The sequence below is a fragment of the Macrobrachium rosenbergii genome, chromosome 19 (genome assembly GCF_040412425.1).
Source record: "Macrobrachium rosenbergii isolate ZJJX-2024 chromosome 19, ASM4041242v1, whole genome shotgun sequence".
NCBI classification, from domain to species: Eukaryota; Metazoa; Arthropoda; class Malacostraca; order Decapoda; family Palaemonidae; genus Macrobrachium; species Macrobrachium rosenbergii.
In genome coordinates, this window is record NC_089759.1 from 29530007 (window position 1) to 29553410 (window position 23404).

The window sequence follows — 23404 nt, forward strand, 5'->3', positions numbered from 1 at the left end:
TAGTAAAGCAATGGTTTCTCTTTTTTAAGAGAAAAGGTCAATGGCAAGCGAAACCTAGTACTTTTAGTTTTCTGTTAAACAAAACTATCGTGCCGGTTTTGTCTGTCCATCAGCGCTCAAATCTAAAAAAATACTGAGGATTGAGGGCTGCGAATTGGTGTGTTGATCATCCACCCTCCAATCATCAAACATACCAAATTGCAGCCCTCTGGCCTAAGTAGCTTTTATTTTATTTAAGGTTAAATTTAGCCATAATCGTGCATCTGGCAACAATATAGGACACCTCACCACCAGGCCGTGGTTAAAGATTCATGGCTCTTGCAGCATTATACCGAGACCACCGAAAGGTAGATCTATTTTCGGTGGCCTTGATTACATGCTGTACAGAAAACTCGATTGCGCTGAAGAAACTTCAGAGCATTTTTTACTTTTTTTTCCCCAAACCAGACCCGAAAGAGAAAACAAGAAAGATGAAAAGGAAGGAAGTAGGATGGGGCTTAACCCCTTAGGAAGCAATAGGAAGATAATCCTTCCACTAAGCACCCATTGCGCAGGGGCCGACTACGCAGCTTTCGCCCTGGTGCCCTGTCCATGTCCTAAAGTTTCTCTGGATTTTCGCTTACACCCCCAGTTGCAATGGTTTCTTTTCCTTTCTTTCTTCCTCTTTTGGTTCTTTCTGGCCTCTTATTTCAATACCTTACTTTTATATTTTACATTTAAGAATAAATTCTACGCGTGAGCCCAGAAAGTCCACAAATGTGACTCAGTGGTCACATTAAACTAATAATAATAATGAAAATATTATTATTATTATAATTTTTATATCATTATTATTATTATTACCAGGCAATCAATAGTAGGTTCACTTTGCAAACTTATATATCCAAGAAGGTAAGATATTCCGAATTACAAAAAATACATTGGCACGAAAGAGGAAGTTTAAAAATGAAAGCAACTTTGAGATGATTGCCGATATCGAAATTTAGTTTTTCAGGAGACTAAAGCTAATAAAGAAAGAATTCACTGATTAGAACATTTTTTTAAAATCTGATTTTAGGGATTTTTTAGAATGTTCGTAAAAATGACTCAGGTCATAAAGTAATGAAAAGCATTATCATCAAAACTAATTTTTAATAGCTTGAGAATTTGTGAAAGTCCGAAAACATGGAAATATTTTTTAAGCAATTCATGCAACTAAAATCAATTGAAGAATCACACGCGTTTTCTCTTTTAATAATAAATAACAAAATTGTATTTTAAATCTACATAGTCCACAATCTCTATTATTATCCCGAATCGTCTTACATAGTAAAAGGTTAGATATTTAATTATATTCCGACACAAAGGTTTGTTATCTCAAGGAAGTTCATACTAGCTGCTAAAAAAAATTTGTACCCGAGAGATCATAAATGAACAAGCGTAATCTAGGAGAACGAATATTCCATCTTGGGCGAGCCCACGATTAATTTATGCATGTAATGTATGTATGTATGTGTGTGTACATTTATATAAGATACATACATAAATACACACACATATATATACACAGTATAAACACACACACATATATATATATATATATATATATATATATATATATATATATATATATATATATATATATATATATATATATGTGTATATATATACTATATATATACATGGTGTGTGCATACTGTTTATATATACCACACATAATAATTCAATAATTGGATTCAAGAAATATCGTAAATTGGCTTCCTATCTGCGGTGAAAGCATATTTTGTCTTTTCTTCCTAAACCTTGTAGCCATAAGAGAACACACAAAATTTGCCATCAGCGTGTACAGGAAGCTAAGTTTCGCGGTTACCTATATTCAGTTTCTAAGTTATTAGATTGTTTCCATAAAGATGATTGTTGGATGCAATTTATTCCATAGAGGGCTTACGATAGGCTCGCATAGCTACCTGGAAAAAGGTTATCGACAAAACCAACAAAATATACTATACCGAGCCTGCAAAAACAACAAACAAGGGGCCTTTAACGATAACATAGGGTTCCACTATACTGCACACAAGAAAATAAACTGAGCCATTCGTTTATTTGTCACTATCCCGATACCATCAGGAGTTCGCCTGCTGATGTAAATTTAAACAAAAAAACTCGATTCCAGTAAGTACATAACTCCACTGAATAACTGTTACGTAATTCATGTCCGGGAGAATGGCAGATCCATCACACAAATATCATCTGAACATAATCGATCATTCATATATGATTAAGTTAGCTCAGGGATTTTCGTGGGTAAAAGGATTACAAATAACATGAATTGGAGTGAGGCCAAACTGTTTTTCAAAAGAAGTTGCCCGTAAAAAAGGAAGTTTCCGGAAATCGCCATCATCAGTCAAGCCGTCAATATGAACATACCAGGAGAGCACTGGAAATCTGATTTCACGAGCGAGTTGCTTTTAAATCTCATTCTCAAGCAAGTACCCGAGTTAACGAAGTCTAAAAAAAACGACAGGTCGACTCCATTTACGACATAATAACCACTTTTTTTAATCGTAACAAAATTATTATGAAATACCTGCATATTCATGTAAACAATCTTGTCGCCTCTTCCTTAATCGTCTTCATAAGAACACCCTTGGTAAGTGGTTACATGTACAAGACTTGAACAGTTCCAGACTTGAGCACTCGCCATTCAAATTCCGTTTATTAGGACATTCTAAGACAGTTGGACGTTTCAGAAGAGTTTGAAGGTGTTAGGAAATACCATGACTTGTTCTAGGAAGGAAAGACCGCCACCTCAAGGCTGTTATACCGGCGATGATCGCCCTCCACCAAGAGCTCAGGAAACAAGACGCTATCTGCCGATTCCTCCCATCCTCCTCTACTTCTTCCCTCTCCATCTCCTCCTCACATAGATAGACAGATACAGATAGATAGATAGAATGTCTATCTATCGATCTATCTATCTATATATATTGTGTATATATATATATATATATATATATATATATATATATATATATATATATATATATATGTGTGTGTGTGTGTGTGTGTGTGTGTATGTATGTATGTATGTATGTATCTATGTATCTGCGTTCATAACATATCCCAGATAAAAGAACCAGTACTAATGCAACTACAACTACAACCATCCATGACTACTACTAAAAGTATTACTAATACTCCTACCAATTCCCATTACCGTTATAATTGTAAAGTAATACTGGAGGTTTTGTTATCACGTAATTATTTGGTGCATGTACTAGTTTAAAATCATATATAATAAATGTACACTTCCCCTAGTATTATGTGAAAAAATCAGAAAATAATACTCTCCTGGGATTTTTTTTAAAAGCATGATTTGATTCGGTGTTGAGGTTATCCATGAAGCATTTTCTCCATGGCTTATTTATAATTTTTCTTGTACCTTACTGCATTCAAATCAAACTCATTCTGCCTGAAACGAATGATAATCAAAGCCATTCTAACCCAGATAACTCAAATGAGCTTCTACGTAAGTACAACGGTGAGTAGACCCATCGGGAATGTCTAAAGCTCATAAGTCGCACGTGGTTGGGTATCTAAGACAAAGGTAGCAAACAGTGATAGTCTATATTCATACGATTTTAAGTAATTAGTTTTTGCCAAAGCGTTTGCTTTTTCTTACAAGTTTGAGCTGTAACCAAATGCTTGTGTTTTATTCATAAGGCTCATTATGTGTTTATACCCAGCTGAGCTTCCTTTCGACCCTCCAGTAGAAGTCCCTTTCATCGCTGATGAACAGAGGTGTGAAGCTGGACATGAGGCGCCGCCAAGTAAAATTCTTGCCCACCTTTACGGACTAGTCCCAAGCCAAGTATGACTCAGAATATGGAAATATTTCCCCACTGCGGGGTACACAGCTTAGCCTTTCAGATACTTCCGTTGTCCGCGTTATGGTCACCACCAGGTTCGTTGCACAGGAATTATTGTTTGTGCAATCTGTAGCAAGAAACATGGGGCAAAAGAGCGTCTGGATAAATTCAAGAGATGGGAGCCAACTACTCCCGAGCGCAAGCGCTCCAAATTTTTTAAACTACATCATGCATGGCTCAAACAATGCGGTGTGAAATTGTCTGGCATTGCACAGTTTAAAGCAAGGACAAACCCATCAAGCCCGGCAGCTGAACCTGCTACCTGCAACTCTACAATCGGCACTGCATCAAAACAACAACAAAAACAAAAAAAGAAACCCACAAACCAAACAAAATCTGAAAACAGCACCAGTTCCTCGTAAAGCTCTACAGGAAACCCACCTCCTCCTTACCACACCAATAACCCTAACCCCTTACTTCCAAGTCCCAAAATTCCTTCCATTTGTGTATGTCTTGTTCCTATATCCATGTCACCTCTGGACCTGTCGGAGGTTTAGACCGGCCAGCGAAAAATGAAATGAAATCGTAATTCCCCATGAACTACTCAACTATTCCTGTGGCAATTTGTGGGTCGTATCAAGGTAGAGGCAAATATGCCTTTCCAAGCGGCAAAAATCCACATCCATGATATTCTTACCCGTGGACTACGTCTTTTTTGGCACTTCAACCTTCGGCCACTCTCTCGGTGAACAGCACTTTAGCAACTGCTAATGTTTTCCCTTTCCCTGTTCGGCCGCCTGATGTCTAAGGACAGAATCTTAAAATTATTGTTGTGTCTTTTACTAAAGATTTTACTACTCAACTTTATAGCTTTACTGAAGGAAAATAAACAACAAAAACATTATTATGAACTTACACTCTACGGTCCTCCTTACAAGATAAACAAAGGACAAAAGTCATTAAATATACTGAAAAACATTTATCCTCGATGGACACACAACTACACGTATTCCCTTCAGCCGAGGCGAAAAAAGACTTTTTCTCCTGCTAAAAATCCTACCATTTCCTCAATTGATCCTCTATTACTGAAAGATCGATGCTCCTAACTACCGTAACGCTCTCGAGTAAATGAAATACGATATCATTAACCCGTAGAGTTTATTCTATTGTTCGGCTTCCATTTATAAATACATTTATAAAATACACACACACACACACACACACACACACACACACACACACACACACATATATATGTATATATATATATATATATATATATATATGTATATATATATGCACACAGACACACAAACACACACACACACATATATATATATATGTGTGTGTGTCTTAGTGTACAGCATGGAGCAATGACGGTTTAAGCAATATTTTTCGACATTGTTTCCTCTGTCACGAATTCACACACGGTCGAGCATAACTAAGCTCTCATGAAAGAAGTCTGTATCCCGGCCATGCATTAATACTCTTCCATGGCACGACTGATTCCATTATTGCCACCAAAATAGCGACCACGCAGGTGGAATTTTAGCTGAAGGAACTGACAGAAATCATATGATTTCAGGTCAGTTGGATAAAGGGTATAATGAGATAGCTGGAAGGCACCGCTGGCCACTTCAGCCACTGCCTCCTGCACTGACTTGGGTGGGAGATTGCTCTGGAGAAGCAGTATCCTCGCTGTCCGCTTTCTCCTGCATTTCATCTTGATTGATTTGTATCAACTTTCGTAATTTTGATGCATAACGCTCCACATTGGTTGTATGTCCCATCTGCATGATACCACCCTCAGAATCTCAAAGCACAGAAGTTATCACCTCGCCAACTGTTGCCATTTGTTTAAATATCTTAGGAAGAGGGCAAGTTCTAAGTGCTGAATTTACGTCAGCATCGCCCAGGAAACGGATCAGGCGTACCCTGTAAGTTTCCACTCTGGTTGCTTCACTTCTGGACGAAATATTCGTGGTCTCGTAGATTGCTTTCTCGTACCCAGGACGTTAGCCCAAATAATGTGCAATAAACCAGCACTAACGAAAGTGGTCTCAACAATGCTTGTTATTATCAAACGCACTGTCAAACATCAATTAACCAAAGCCATGCAACGACTCACTCTTTTTACGTTGGACATCACGACAGCGGATCATCTTCTGAGCTGCTTGTATCCCACTTGAATTTAACAACGCACTTCGTCAGTCACTGTTGAAGAAGAGCGGGAGTCTTCACCGAGAGAGTCGTCCTCGTCTTTATGGATTTCCTTGGGAATCATGGCCCTCCTTAGCTGCCACTTGATCACGACAAGAACTTCTTTTATAGCATACCTTCTTTGTCCTTAATTGCGACATGACCTCCTTTTGCGATTGCGTTGGCACTAAGTGACTTTCCGAATGCCTTGCATGAAATGCGACTTGGGAAAACAATCGAATTTTGGTGTATGTCATATACGAGGCTGCCGTATGCAAACATACCAGAAATCATTTACTATTTTTCTTTTTGGGCGTGGCCAAAAACTCTGTGAATGACACTCTGAGCTTGTATACGCGCGCGCGCACGCACAAATATACATATATATATACATATATATATATATATATATATATATATTTATTTATTTGTATATATATATATATATATATATATATATATATATATATATATATATATATATATATATATATATATATATATATATATATATATATATATATATATATATATATATATATATATATATATATATATATATATATATATATATATATATATATATATATATATATATATATTATATATATATATATATATTATCCGTAAGCAATTTTTCCAATTTGGGGATGGCGCCAGAACGGTACAGCTCTTAAAGTGGATGAGAAATAACACCTTATTTAATATTTTTTAGAGTTCTTTTCAGCAGATAAAGATCTTATGCCGCATACATGTACATTTATATGTATACATTTCTAATCATAATATACATGTACGGTACATATCCTGTATACACACATACAGGTATATATATACAGAGCATATATATATATACATATATAAATTTATATATATATATATATATATATATATATATATATATATATATATATATATATATATATATATATATATATATATATATATATATATATATATATATATATATATATATGCGCCATTAATTCTTTCTCTGCCCAATAAAAAGTTGCAGTGCTTAAGAATAAGATTGCTTTCTTTAAAAAGGTTCTGAGAAGTAATTATACATATTCCAGGAAATAGAAGAAAATGTTCACACATGATTAAAAACTGCATAAAAGAACAATGGAAATATTTCCCCTGAATTGGTGAAGTTATTTTCTCGAGAAATAAACCGAAGAAAGAATTTATTTGTTGTCACGCAAAAGCAAAATCAATATCCAGACGCCGTCCATCACTCGCAAGAAGTAATTGAATTCTGCATCATTGATCGAAATGTATTACTGTAACAATGATCTATAATGAAGTATTGCTTATACCAGTGTTGCAGCATAAGCTGTCCGGGGGAGCTACGGGTGCTCATGCGTCGGCCATCTTGGTCGGGGGGGATGGGGGGTCTGTGGCGCCTAGGACAGACGGAGTAACCCCAGTGGAGTTGACGACCTCCTGGTGTACGGAGGTGGTTTGCTGTTCTTGCGCTGGTTGACCGCAGGTCTTGGTTATACTCGTATGATATACAAATCAGCCGTTTTACGTTGCAGAGTTCGCTAGCGCCGCTACCCGGTTCACGCTACCGATTGTGATACGCAAGCTATCCTTAGTGTTGGAAGTAGCCGCCAACAAGAAAAATAAAGCGAGAGGAGGCGAAAGCCACAGCAGAACACGTTAAACGTAGCAAAGCAGTTATGGTTTGTTTTATGACAAAACAATTCTGAAAGGAAAGACGGATATTTAGTGATTTAAATAAAAGAAAAACACACACACACACACACATTCATGGATCTTTAGTGATGGTGATCCGTACGTACGTGGTCGACCTTGCACAGTAAGCCTTCGCGTTAGCACAACGTCGTGTCCGAAATAATTGATCTGATCAGCTGTGCTGTGCGGCTGATAAATCAACAACAACAAAAAGAACAACAGGCTCTCACGGGACACCATAAAACCCAGCGTAAGACTTTGTCGACGCTCTCATAAACATCCCGAGGAAATTCACAGCCTCCATGAAAATGGACTAAGACATTGGGGCGTTTGGGCAGTGATTTCTACCACAAAATATAATCAATAACTAAATAAATAAAAAAAAAAGATAACTTTGCCAGCTATGGCAGGCTTCAGAAGGCTCTACGTGGGGATATGTTTCTATGTCTTGTGCATTACCCTGGTCAGTGATGGTGAGTAGTGGAGGTTCATTTTTCGGCTATTAATATTAATTATTAATTTTAAATACGGACATGCTGAAGTAATATCGTCGTTGCGTTGCACATCTGCATTTCCTTGTCCAAGACTTTGTGACAGATTATTGGGGATTTCTTTGCCCATAGAGTGTTACTCTGATAAATTAAATGTATGGGTGAACATTGCGTTTTATATGGTGGTGGTGGTATTATTATTATTATTATTATTATTATTATTATTATTATTATTATTATTATTATTATTATTATTGCACACTACTACCACCATTAATAGTGCTATTCATTCAACTATCAATTATTCTTATTCTTATTATTTTTACATTGCTACAACTACTACTATTTCAACTAATAATAATGGTTAGTTTCACTACGTCATAAAGTGCGTAATATTTACCATAATAATGATAATAATAATAATTATTATTATGAAACATTCTCATGTCACATTAATCAAAATAAAACTGACCACAGGAAAAGTAATAATAATAGCAGTGCTATTATTATTTAAATTTAACAGCACAGATTAAATGACAACAGCTGCATAAAATAAAAAAAATATTGGCAACAATAAGAATATGACGTTTTCGGCTTGCACGATGATAGCACTATCAATTTTTGACACAGTTTCTCACGACTATATATAAAATGAACATTTGAACCTCGTCCAACAAAACGTTCCTAGTTCCTTAGTAATAACATGCTGGTAGAAGGACAGGAAAAAAAACTGGAAAATCATAATAGCTTTGCACTTCCCTTCTGTGAGTGATCTGAACGTGGAAAAAGAGGGGAAATATTTCTTCAGCATTTTTTTGGGAAATTCGTTAAGGCACTGATGCGCAATTTCATCAATGCTTCAGGCTTTCTTTAATAAGTGTTTTGCAAATCTAAATCTAATACATAATACTAGTTGTCTGCTGTTGCTGTAGTGTTATGAAACTTTACACACACACACATATATACAGTATATTTATATATACATATACATACATAAATACACACACACATATATACACATAAATATAAGTACATAAATACACACACACAAATATGTCAATATATATGTGTGTAATTTCTAATTTATAACGATAATATGTATCACTTTCTAATTTCTAAAATTCTAAATTACATTTTGACATAAAATATACAAAATATAAACGTTTACAATATGCACCTGGAATTCTCGCTCGGTGTATATTTTTTTTTTGAATAGTAGTCTGGCGATCACAGAATTCCAGTGAGTATTCAAAAATTTTCTGTATTGGTTCAGAACAATTAAACGTGGTCTGCAGTACACAACGGTAAAAGAATATTGAATGGAAACTCTGGTAACAAGAATGGAAACTCTGGTAACAAGCTTGTCTTCAATGGTAAAATACCTGAAAAATGAAGTGTATTTTTTATGAAAGATATAGGAATGAGGACTCAACAAAAATCAAGTGAAACAATTTATCCTGGAACGAATATTGTATAGACTGAAGTATAAATTTCGCGATAGATATCATGAAATGAGGAATTGGCAGAAAATAGGTAATATGTTTTATCCAGGAACGAATATTGTAAAGAATGGAGAGTTGCTTTTGGTTTTAATGTAAATATAGTGTGAATTGGGAGCTAGAAGAAATGTGTTGAACATCATATCTAAAATTGAATATTGCAGAGAACGAATGATAAAGATTTATGATAAATGTAGCAGGAACTAGGAGTTATCAGACATTAAATAAATATTGTAGGCGAGAGAATCTTTATTCTTGTGTAAAGAACGGATGTGTTACAAAATAGTCAATTTACATTATAAAGTAATCAGTTACAATTCATTCTACTTTTACATTTGCATCAGAAACAAAATGAGACATTAAGTACTAGAAGGAAATTATGTGTATTACATATGAACACCACAGAAGAAAAGTTATTGGTTAGTTCTTAGCAAATCTACGTTTACAATAAACAACAGATCCGCTTCAATATACACATACACATATATATATATATATATATATATATATATATATATATATATATATATATATATATATATATGTTATGTATGTATGTATAATTATGTGTGGCCAGTATTTCTTACTGACATTGTGGGGCACCGTGTCCTCATTAGGTGTTGCATGAATCTGGAAATTATTTTTCCTTTTTATACCTAAGTTGGTATTTAAACTTTAATACCGTCTTCCCTGAACAAAGTTGACTCTGAAAAATTATAAGATTTTGGGTAAAATTTTCAGAATGCCAGCAATCTCAAAAGCTTGAAATGATTTTCCCTGAAGCTGTAAACGAGGTACATCATTCATTCTGATGTAAAAGGAATGCACATAAGTTGAAATAAAAGTAATTGTGCTTCCTTCAAGATCACAGGACGAGTATATTGAGTGGAGTATATAGAGGCATTTCTTCTTTCTATACTTCGACTTTTAATTGTATACTTTGTCAAAATAGATTCTAATTTAAGTTGCTTAAGATATCTGATTATTACTGTAATGTATTGGCAGAGAGAGCAGCATTTAATTAAGCATACTCAAAATCATGTCTGTTGATTTTCCTTCATGTAAAACCAGAATTTTTCTTTATATATTTAAGGTCTGAAAGAATTTCACGGAATTTAAGCCAATCCGGGGACATACTGCAGCAGAATTACCGAGATGTTCTGTAAAATGCCTGTCGTTTCAGTAGCATTTTTTAATCTTATTTCGTATTATACATATGAGGTATCATTTCAGTGCTTTATCGGACGTCAGAAATGGATCTGCAGGAAAGTAATCACAAAATGAGTTGTAACTTTCTTAAACAGATTACAGTGGGCATGGAAAGAGGGTTGCAAATGAAGGATGAATTCTTAAATTAGTTTGATAAATTTACCTTGTAGAGTTGAGTTGGAAGGTGACAAATTAGCATGGTATGGGAAAAATGGTTACTCTCAGTCAGGTCCCAACCAATGGCATCATCTGAAGTTTGAAAAGTGATTCAATCAATCTGTCAATCAATGACGTACGGGAATCGGTAGAAAGGGCTAGTCTGTTGAATGATTTTGGACACTGATACTGCAGGAACAATACAAAAACTCACTTGAGGGATAACCCACTTACAATAATCATTTCCCAGTTACCTCCTACATTTACAATATATCTCAACTACTCATTGGCCTAGTTTCCCATCGAAAATATTGACCTTAATAAAAGACCTATTTTTTTTTGTGAACCAACGAAGTCAGTCAAAACGGCCCCCTTCCCCGTCTCCTTACGCTGTGACATGTTTCCGTTTCTCGAAGGTAACTCGCGGATTGTGGAGACCCTTTCCATCGACTTTGACCCGTTATAATCCTCTGTGGTATTTCCTGGTTTCCTTTTCTTTATAAACAGCAGAGTTTAGAGTTAAGACGTCTTTTCTAAGCGATAACTTATCATCATATATGAAGGTATGTCACCGGAAATTAAAGCAGTTTTAATATTAACTAATTCCAGTTAAGACCCTCTTTTTCGTACGTCATGTCATTCATAATTTTGGAATGTTTTCACATAACCTACATTTTCACCAATTGTAAGGCTCACTGGTGCTCTTTTAATGATTATGGTTTTAGTCTTTTTCCTTATATTTCACATAACGCCAAGTTTGTCACTTTGTATAGTACAGGGGTCCGTCTTTTAATGAAAAGGACTGACCCAGAGATACTGACCCAAAACCAAAATGGTTTACCCTTAGGGTAAACGTACATTTGGCAGAACGTGAGGAGAGAGATATGTCACATTTTCTTAATTAATATTTTCATTTGCTATTTCTAGCAATACATTAATTACAACACTGCCCCCACTTATAATTACACGCGTTTCCCAAATAAACCCTTCTTTTAAAGAATCATTAGGAAGTCTCGATCTGCCGATTCGCTCAATGAGGAAAATACGTTTCGCATCGCTGCTTAACCTTCCTACACCCTCTTCTGACCAAGTACGCTCGAGCGACTTACAGTTAATTTGATTTCATTTATTCCCCTTTCCTGACCATTCATGCAAATTACGTTTCTTCAACTGTTACCATAACACATAATGACAACGTCCATTTTATTGGGATATTTTAAATCCCCTGATACATACTAATGTACATGCAAAGAGGCCCATAAAATACATTATATGTGCATCTAAAAATACCAGGCCTCGCGAGTGAGGGCTTCCCATGAATAATTCTCTTCATATCCTTTAAGTCTGGGCTTTATCAGGCCGATGGGGTGTCTATACAAGTTCAGTTCTTTGCTTTTATTTTTGCCAGTTTTGAAATAGGATGGTGGAGAAGACACAAACTCATACACACACACATAATCAACCCTACAAGCGTGATATACTGATAACACCTTCAGAAAGGGGAAATATGCGCTAGTAATTGAACACTGCATGCAATTCTAGAGGGAATTTGCGGAATCCAATTAAAAAAGAAGATAGCGTGAATGAAAGCGCCCATTTCGTGGGTGTACTTCCAACGGGGTTTCTGGGGAGGGAGGGCAGGGGAGACTACGTCATTCCAGGAACGTATCCCTAATGCCAATAACCCTGGGATCTGCATGAATGTTAACAGCCAATGTCCCTAACACGTTATAAAGATAAGACAATGGCTGTCTTCATCCGGTGGGCGCTTAATTAATGCTCTCCCCTCAAGAGACGCATGCGCAGAAAGCAATAGAGTAAAGCTGTCTTTTGTTGCTATAGCGTTCTAGAAATTCATTTAGAATACATGAACGAGATGACAATAAGCGTGGTATGAATAACAGTCCATTCCGACCGTAGGGCATAAAATGCATTTGTAGATATTCATAAACCGTGGATCAAGTAAAAAAAAAAAAAAAAAAAAAAAAAAGACGTGACTGTTGTAGAGCAGTGAAATGATTCCAAATCTGACTTTATCCAAAACGCAAATGAATAAATAAATAAAAATAAATAAAAATAAAAAGTGAGGATTTAATTTAAGCAAAATATCGAAACAGATTCTTGGACAACGGCAAAACACAAATGTATTTTATCATAGAACTTCCTACTAGGAGGATTATTGCATGGCATAACGTACCACGAAAAGTCACCACTGAAGACAATTAAAACAAAAATCTGAAGAAAGAATTTCTCTTCAACACCAACACTGTTGACAATACATCTTTATATGAACCGACAATTGGTTTTGTAAGGCATTAACCTTGAAGTTCACAACATTACCCTTTGCCTGCAACTTAACACCAGGTACCCAATGTGCTGATTTCATTCATTTATGAAATTTAGGTTGTCGAGCCCTTCAGCGCTTAAGATAGTAATAAGAGGATGTTGGGGTGGTTGGACAGCAAGATAGAGAGATTCATAAAATAAGGCAAATGAAGCAAATCGATCTAATAGTGGTACTGGGATGAATTTCTCCAGTCGCACTAAGAAGTAATAGTTGAAGAGGCTGGACAGCAAGACTGAGGAATGGAAGCGAGAATGGAAGTAAAGTAAAAGGTTCAAAAGTGGGTGCAGCTAGGGGCAGAAGGGAGGCTGCGAACACCATGCACTAATGCCTACAGTGCACCACATGAGGCGTACTGACGGCACTAACCCACTAACCCCTCCCCTGCGGGGGAACGTGCTGCTTTGTTTAACCGAGACGCAAAGGATTATTCAGGAAATTCCTCTCGCTCCTGATCGATCTCGGGACACTCACATATTTCCCTACATAAGTGGTCGTCCCTGTAGCATAAAATTAAAAAATGACATCCTCTGTAAGCACAAGCAGAGAAATGATTTGATTATTCAAATTTAATGTTTGATGCTGAGCTGCGAACGATGGGTTAATAGGACAACAAGCAAATTAATTTAGGGCCATAAAAGTGAACTAATGGTCGTTCCTGCATAATCATGTCCCTCGAAACGGCTTTTCACACAAAATTTCCATTTTAATGCTGCCACTGTGAGGTTCTTGGAAGCACATAATCGGCAACACAATGTGCAGCCAGACAAATTTCTCACCGAAATGATAACGAGATATTTTGCTGAATTAGAGCATCATGTCGATCTCATCGTTACTCAATTGTCGTGCTAGAACGGAGTTATAATGATATTATAATTGCCATTGTAGTGAACATCGACTCATAATGACGAGGACTAAGTTATTCATGCTTTGTTGAATTTCCCAAGCGGATTTATGTGTGCCTAATCTAGCAGGGAAATGCAGCAACATTTTTAACTCTGGAGAGTTATGATTATAATCATTATAACTGCCTCTGCTATGTATAAAAAGTATCTGTAAGTCTGTTTGTTTGTAAAAGTCCTCTAAAACTAAATGTCCAATGTACAAAAATTAAGAAATAGTCGCCACGAGATGAAGATTATAAACCGACTATAGGCCCTATGTCCTGCCCAGGAACCAATGTTCCATCCGTCTAACGTTGGAGGTGGGTCGTCTCCTACTACTACTACTACTACTAGGGCATATATTAAGGAAATTTCACTGGGCGACCAGATAGATATTATGATTTGTAATATGGGGAATACTACAGTACTACTGCCGAGAGCCGTAGGCGCGAGGCATAAAGCTAGGGGGTCTGGGGTGAGAGCTCCCCAAGCTGGGTCCGGGGCAGAGCCCCGGAAGCCAAAACTTTTAGTGGGATTTGAAGACAATAGAACACATTTCCATGATCAAAATTACAATGTAAATACTCAAAATTTTATGATTAAAGAGGATAATTTCATGCCCAAACCCTGCCACAAAATAGCTGATAGCCAAAATTAGCCCTTAATGCCCTACCTCACAAAAATGGATTTATTACAACTGTTGTATACAGGTTGAATGATAGGGGAGTTCCCTCACAAAAGTGGATTTGTTACAACTGTTGTATACAGGTTGAATGATAGGGGAATTTATCAGTACGTAATGTTTCAGTAATAAAGAAATTTATTTTGGGGATTTTTCTGGTCGCCCAGTTATAATGCTAAAATATGCACTGACTACTACTACTGCTACTACTACCAATAATAATAATAATAATAATAATAATAATAATAATAATAATAATAATAATAATGCGGTTCGAGTCGAGATTAATTCTCTAGTAATGGCTGCAGTGTGAAAGTGTCACTTTCATTTGTACTATTTAGCATAAACGAAAATTACACTTTCGACATAAAGTTCCTAAGTAATTTCTGTTCCTTATCATTTTTAATCTCTTGCACATCTTGAAACAAGACTGAAACAAGACTGAATTAATATAAAAAAAAAAGGTTTTCAACTCTATTCAAGCATCCAAAATCATCCTTCCTCACTGAAATATTGTCACCAAGGCTAATGAAAATGTGGTTGATGTTGAGTTGTTTCGCAGATATCAGATGCAACAGTACGACGTGAACCTCGTTGGTATCTCATTCCCTTGCAACAGTGGCTCTCAAACGCGAGGTAATTACCCCCAACTGTGATAAAAACAGCGTTTTGGCTGGGGTCATATGTTTTTGGCGGCACATTTCCACGCCGTAACGCTCAAGTTCGCTGCGTTGGACTACTCGTTAAATTCCGCAATCGAGTTGCCCTTGGTCATTAGTGATCAGATTAGTTTAAACTGAACCCATTTACTATATAACAGATTTAATTACATAAAAATAGGGGAGTTCATTTTACGCTGGAGGTAATTCTCACTAACCAGAGTTTGGACACGGGTAAAACTGGGAAAAAGTTTGAGAAACATCACCTTTTTAGAATATGCAGGAAAATTAGTATTCCCTTTCAACGTCACAATTCGTCAGACAAGGAACAACTTTCGGTCTGCTTTATGATTTAGACAGTGTTTCAAAGGAGCCAGTTTCATAAAATAGAGATAAATAACAAAGATCAATAACACACTGAAGCTTAGCATACGAGTAACGGATGCCATTAATATGACTGTCTCTCAATGTCAGACGTCGGCAGACAAATAAAACCCTGTCAATTCAATTTAATTTAATTGGTATTTTAACTGGAATTTGTGATTAATTCATGAAAGCAATTTCAGTCATAAAATCTGACCATAACCTTACGCTCCCCATTAACATCTAATTACCTTTATGAACGAGGTGTTTCTACATTTCGGAGTCTAAGTTTTCAACTGTCACGAACAGACCGCGGAGAACGAAATGAATTAAAGCTGCACTTATCCGGGACATCTAAATGAGCTGGTTGGTGGGAATTTGAAGATATTCCAGTAATATGAACTTCACTTACGTGGGATGAATTATACAATTTAAACCTTTTGGGCAAAGTCTTAAAAAAGGAATCAGTAAGAAGAAATACACTTAAGTTTTAATTAAAAAGAGAACGGCAGTGTTCAGGCAGAGAAAGAGAGAAAAAAAAAACATGACATTTCACTTGCAGGGGCACAAGATGAAAATACATTTTGATCAAAAAGAACAAACATAACTAGATAAAAATATTAGATAACAAGTGGAACACGAACAAATAAATACAGGCACTGAATGAACAGAAATTCGGATTTGTAATCTCTCCAGTAATCAGCTACATTTCAGAGTATTTCAGATACTTTTTTTCCATCACATCAAAGAAAAGAAAACCTTTAGATTCGAAGCCTGACATCAACACAGAGACTTCGTGAACAAAATCTGAAACGGAACCGGAGCCTTTAAACTTTACAGGTTATCTGTCGTGAACTTTTTACCTAAGTCCTATTGATAAAGTTGTAATGCATGAAGTTGTACTAAAAAATTTACTGTCAGAATGGGAAGTCTCTCAGGTTTTTGTGAGGGATGGGAGAGAGTGGCAGGAAGGTCTTCAGGCGTTTGGTTAATGGTTCGCTTGGGTGTGTGTGTGAGATATATATATATATATATATATATATATATATATATATATATATATATATATATATATATATATACATACATACATACAAAAACAAACACACATGTATATATATATATATATATATATATATATATATATATATATATATATATATATATATATATGTTGCCCTTATGGATCTCACACTCTTGTAATGCGGCTGTTAGCCTCATTCCCATCTCCTCCTAGGCTGTGATCCACTACAGTTGGCTAACTACTAGCATAACAGAACGTCTGATTTAAGGGTTTTGGGATTGATCCAGTCCCTGATAAGGAACCTTTTTCGGTGGTGTTGTATATTGTTTAGCCTTAATGGAGGTCCATGACCTCCGAGTTTTCTTGATTCTTTGTTTGTCTATATATTCAAATGTGAGTCCTGTTAAGAGAATAAATGTCCCCTTAGTGGTGTAATGGGGTTAAACAACGCCCTCCCACCCCAACCCCAAGGTCTTTTAACTACACTGGTTCCGAATCCCACCTCGGAAGGAGGATATTTTCCAGTCATTTTCTTTCGGATTTCTAGGGCTTCAGTGCATAACATTTCCAAATATACCCGGGCAATGGTTAAATGCGACGCCCAGACTCTTGTTATATGGTACAGGTAACACATTCACGCTATAGCCTCGGACAATGCAGGAAATAAATCCAACCAGTAAATAGCAAAACTAAAATTAAAATAAAATTAACAATTAATAAAAAATTAAAGATTTGCTTCATACACTACCACTAAAGCTGATCCGTAAGTCTTCATTATATTAAAGAGAGAAAAACCTGACAAAAATGCACCGGTGAACCACGAACGTTTTGCTAGAGGCTAAAGTTGAAAGAAACCAGGGTGTAGAAATGAGAGGGTTTTATATTTAACACGTTCCTCTCATACCGTCAAAAATCACATTAGTATCAGAGAGAGCCGAGATGGCGAGGGCCGACCCCGGGGACGTTATGTACTATCCCAAGGCTCGGTCCGACGTACCCTGCAAGTCTAAACTTGACAGCGTTTATTACCAGTAGAATAATTTTGTTATACAAGGAAGTTACACATAATATAACAGTGTTTTACATGCGTATTACTGACACCTATGCTGAAATGTAGGATTAGGCTGATGTAAATACCTGCTAAAAACAAACAAACAAGAGCTAAATTAGCACTTGATTATGTGCTTTGGAAGGGGAAGGAGGGGAGGGGAAGGGGATGGGAGGAAAAGAGAGGGAAGGAGGCCACAGCTAAATTAACACTTGATCTTGTGCTGGGGAGGGAGAGGAGGGAGGGGGAGGGAGGGGAGGGGGGGGGGGGATGGAAGAGTGAAGGGGGAGGGGTATATAAGATAGATTCTACAGAGTCAAAGAAGTGAAAAATCCGAAGATTTCATACAAATCTTGAGATACTGGGAGAGGTCACTGTATGGTCACTAAAGGTCACTGCTGACCTACAAATCGTGTAAGGTTGCACAGTCACCTGGATTGAGTAACCGTGCAAAATTTCAAGTTCACTGGACAAAGGGAACAGGTCAAAAACTGAGTTACAAGATTTGAACCAAACAGACAGACAGAGAGACACAGAAGTCTAGTTAAATAAAAGTATGTAAAAACAAACTTTTATAAACAGAATTTAGTCCCAATAGAAATTTTTACTGAAAATGGTATCAATTTCATTTAAAGCAACAAGCGCATTATTTCTTATGGTTATTTGCTGATGATTAACAGCCTGTAGTCACTAAAATGGAAATTTATAAAGTAATAAGCAATGCAAATGAAAACTAGTAATTAATAAATCATATATATATAATATAAATGTGTATATGTGTGTGTGTTTTGTGTAAAATACCACAAGAACAATACGAAAACATGAGGCATGAGTCTGGCCGGTTTAGTTTACCCAGTCTACAGAAAACTAGTATATAATGAAAAGGATTCACAATATATATACCATTTCTCTGGCCGACTTTATCCCTTCCGTTGTAATTTTTCACTAGTGGATTTTGCATTTAAAGATCAGGTGGTCGCGTTATTCCACTCTCTCTCTCTCTCTCTCTCTCTCTCTCTCTCTCTCTCTCTCTCTCTCTCTCTCTCTATATATATATATATATATATATATATATATATATATATATATATATATATATATATATATATATATATATATATATATCATATTATATATATACACTCTATACATATATATATATATATATATATATATATATATATATTATAATATATATATATATATATATATATATATATATATATATATATATATATATATATATATAAAGAGAGTGAGAGAGAGGGAGAGAGAGAGACAGTGAGGTCCAAATTGAAAATTACGGCACTGCTCAGGACGGGCACTAGAAATCATACACAGCGGGATGATGCAAAGGGTTAACGTGTTGAGTGCTTTATCTTTTGGGCCTCAACTTTGGATGCCTTGTGGATGACATGGTTTTAAAAACCAAATGGCAGCGGCAGGGGTTATTGGCTTTAGTCAGCCAGAAACTGCACACTGCAAGGAATTGGTTGTCTTTAGTGTATTACGCCAGTGAATCCACCGTAGGCTTTGCCACATTAAAGGCGTTTGGCAAGATTCTTAGACCAGTGCTACGGAAGGTCTTCCAATTGTGGTACTCCCGTTAAATTTGTAGAGCTAACTGGAAATAACGAAGCAGTGCAAAGTTTATACTGATGGGGGTTCGTCAAGTGAATCTGCAGTAAATTGTGGTGTACTACAGAGAAAGTTATGTCACCTTTCCTGTTTGCCATTATTACGGATCTTACGGTGAAAGTTTAGATTAGGGTAACAAGACTTGTCGTGTTTAGAATATGCAGAAGATATTTCAATCAGAAAACACCACAAGACTTCAAAATTTGCTTAACAGTTATATAAGGATGAGATAACGCTGCATAGAGAAAAGATTTGTGAATATATATGTATCATTCAAACATGTTGGAACAATGTCATCCAGTACAGGTTCTCTTGAGTTCGAATTTAGTGAGACTGAAAAACAGGAAAATCAAGCAATCGGCAGGCTGAACACGATGTGAAAATGCTTATGAAAGAAAGTTTTTCATCAGTCTAACGTAATCATTATCGCTGTACGGGCATGCATCAAGGTATGGCAACAAAACTATATCCAAAGATTTTGTTGATTTGAGAACAAGACATTTAAGAAGAATAATCTCAGTAAGATGACAAGACAAAAAGAGAAATAATATCACAAGGTAAATTACGGGAGTTGCATAAGCAAATAAGATAACAATGAAAGGAAAATGGAGATGACATGTCCCCTGCATAATCCCCTATTTCTCCATAGATTGGATGGCTTCAGTGTATTAACGTTACGGTTTTTTGAAATTCTTTTGAGATACGGTTGCTAGTCCCATTCCTTTTTGTTCACCGTGGCTTGGCTGCAACCAGCCACAGTCACTTAACTATCAGGAACACAATCCAGTGCTCAGATAAACACAGGTATGATAGTTTTTTTTTTTCAGTGTGATTGAAACTTGGTCTAACTCGGTGTGAGATGAGACTGGGACCACTGAGCAATGGATATTCATTAAAAACACACAGTTATATATATATATATATATACAAACACACACATAGTTTTATACATATATATATATATATATAAATAACATATATAGAATGATTGTGTGTGCCTGTGGGTTTTCACTTTTGTGCTGTACTTTAAACAATACAATCGAACTTCCTCTACTCTGAATCAAACAGAAAAATATCAAGGAATCATTCGACAAGAGCAGACTGTTATTCTAACGCTTCCGGGAATTTCACTCTGCTGCTGAGAAATAAATCTTTGTAATCCGATTTGGTAGTAAGTTACGCATATAGTTAATCGCTTATTTTAGGACAACCATCCTGATACAAAAATGAAATGTATTTTCTGCATAAGAGGCTTAACAGTCCACAAGAAAAGCTGATGCCTGATGCTATGGAACCATTAGAGTGGAACTACTTGTAACAGTAATGACAAAGAGAAAAGATTACTGCATAGCGACAAAGACATGGAAATTAATAGTTGTCTACCTCCCATCGATGAATTCCCTGAAATCCTCAAAGCCCCATTAAACTGTTGAGCAGGTAGCCGCCTTATGTCACTATCCAGATCCGATACTATATCGGCCTAAACATTTCTGAGTTTCTGTTAGAGCGACATAGGCTGTGAAAGGAAGGCAACTTAAACTTCAAATGGAGTTCTCTTGATATATATTTATAACCCATCTGTTTACTGAATATGATAAGGGAACTTAAAGCGTCAAATGGAGCTCTGTTGGTATATATTTATAACCCTTCTGTTGATTGAATACGATGATAAAGCGTCAAATTTCTGTTGGTATATATTTATAACCCTCTCAAATGGAACTCAAATGGTTGGTATATATTTATAATCCATCTGTTGATTGACTACGATAAGGAAACTTCAACTTCAAACAGAACTCTGTTGGTATATATTTATAACCCATCTGTTGACTGAATACGATTAGGCAACTTAAAAGCTTCAAATGGAGCTCTGTTGGTATATATTTATAACCCTTCTGTTGACTGAATATGATAAGGCAACTTAAAACTTCAAATGGAGCTCTGTTGGTATATATTTACAGCTCATTTGTTGATTGAATTAAGGCAACTTCAACTTCAAAATAATTTATAACCCATGACTGAATACGATTAGGCAACTTAAAAGCTTCAAATGGAGCTCTGTTGGTATATATTTATAACCCTTCTGTTGACTGAATACAATTAGGCAACTTAAAACTTCAAATGGAGCTCTTTTGGTTTATATTTATGCCCCATTTGTTGATTGAATACGATAAGGCAACTTCAACTTCAAATGGAATTCTTCTGTATATATTTATAACCCACCTGGTGACTGAATACGATAAGGCAACTTAAAACGTCAAATGGAGCTCTGTTGGTATATATTTATAACCCTTCTGTTGACTGAATACGATAAGGCAACTTAAAACTTCAGATGGAGCTCTGTTGGTATATATTTATAACCCATCTGTTGATTGAATACGATAAGGCAACTTCAACTTTAAATGGAGCTCTGTTGGTATATATTTACAACCCATCTGTTGATTGAATACAATAAGGCAACTTCAACTTCAAATGGAGCTCTTTTGGTATATAATTACAACCCACCTGTTGATTGAATATGATAAGGCAACTTAAAACTTCAAATGGAACTCTCCTGGTATATTTATAACCCTTCCGTTGACTGAATACGATAAGGCAACTTCAGCTTCAAATGGAACTCTGTTGGTATATAAATATGCAACCCCTTTCCTCCCCTAAAAAAAAAAAAAACGACACAGCACACAACAGGAATGATTGGATATAACAGAGAATTTCTAAAGGTATGTCATACAGAGGAAAATGCCTCTTAAAAGGAAGGCTGGGTCTATAATAACACCAGAGGAAGACGAGGGACAACGCTGGACAGGACCTTTTTTGTGACGTGAGAAAGATATGAGGGGATAATTTGAAGAGGCCCTGAATGTGCTTATGAATGATTTCACAGTTTGTGAAGAGGTATCGATAAAAAATAAACTTCGGGGGATGGAACACACCGGGTTATGATGGAACCCCTGCACAAATGATTCTAGCGAAACTGAAATGACACCTCATGTATTAACCAGATAAACTGTCTTTTAGAATATGGAATGCAGAAACCAATCCTAATGATTGGGGACTGGAAACTCGAGCAAAGGTACCAAAGAAAGGTGACCTGACAATGTGGTAACTAAGAGGCATTGCACTAGTGTCAGTTGCAAAGAAAATATTCAGCATCATTTTTAATATGCTAAGAGAAAGAAATTAATACAATGCATAATGATGAACATGATGGTTTCAGTTAAGACATGGATCGCACAGATCAAATGGTTGCGTTAAAACATATTATACTGTACAAGAATATAAGAAATTTAAAACCCCATCCACACGCTAACATTATGAAAGGTCTTGCGTCACTATGGCATTCTCGTTAATTATGCAAAGCTAGGTGAAATTATCCGTGAACGAAGCAAATCCCCCACGTTAATGTTGATGGGGTCTTGCAAAGTGAATCTGCAGTAAATATTGGGGTGTTACAAGAGAATGTTATTTCACCTTAGTTATTTGCCTTCTCACAGATTCGATGATGGAAAAAAGTAGTCAGGGATGGAAGAAAAGGTCTAGAGGGGAGTAACTTTACAAACCAGACAGACTTGGAATATGCAGATGATGCTGTTTTAATGAGTAAATACACTGCAAGATTTAGAATGTCTGGTTAGCAGAAGCATCACATAACCACGGAGATG

General features: G+C 36.0%; 2 protein-coding genes across 3 annotated transcripts in view; one reads left to right on the forward strand and one right to left on the reverse strand.

Moving 5' to 3' along the window:
* LOC136848792 (methyltransferase-like protein 22) overlaps positions 1-23404 on the reverse strand; it is a 276110-nt gene that overhangs the window by 187298 nt on the left and 65408 nt on the right. The gene's annotated exons all lie outside the window — the stretch shown is intronic.
* LOC136848793 (lachesin-like) overlaps positions 7476-23404 on the forward strand; it is a 113325-nt gene continuing 97396 nt past the window's right edge. Inside the window, exon 1 of the mRNA XM_067121428.1 lies at positions 7476-8221. Coding sequence (XP_066977529.1) covers positions 8152-8221 — 70 coding nt within the window. The 5' untranslated portion in view covers positions 7476-8151. The remainder of the gene's footprint in view (positions 8222-23404) is intronic.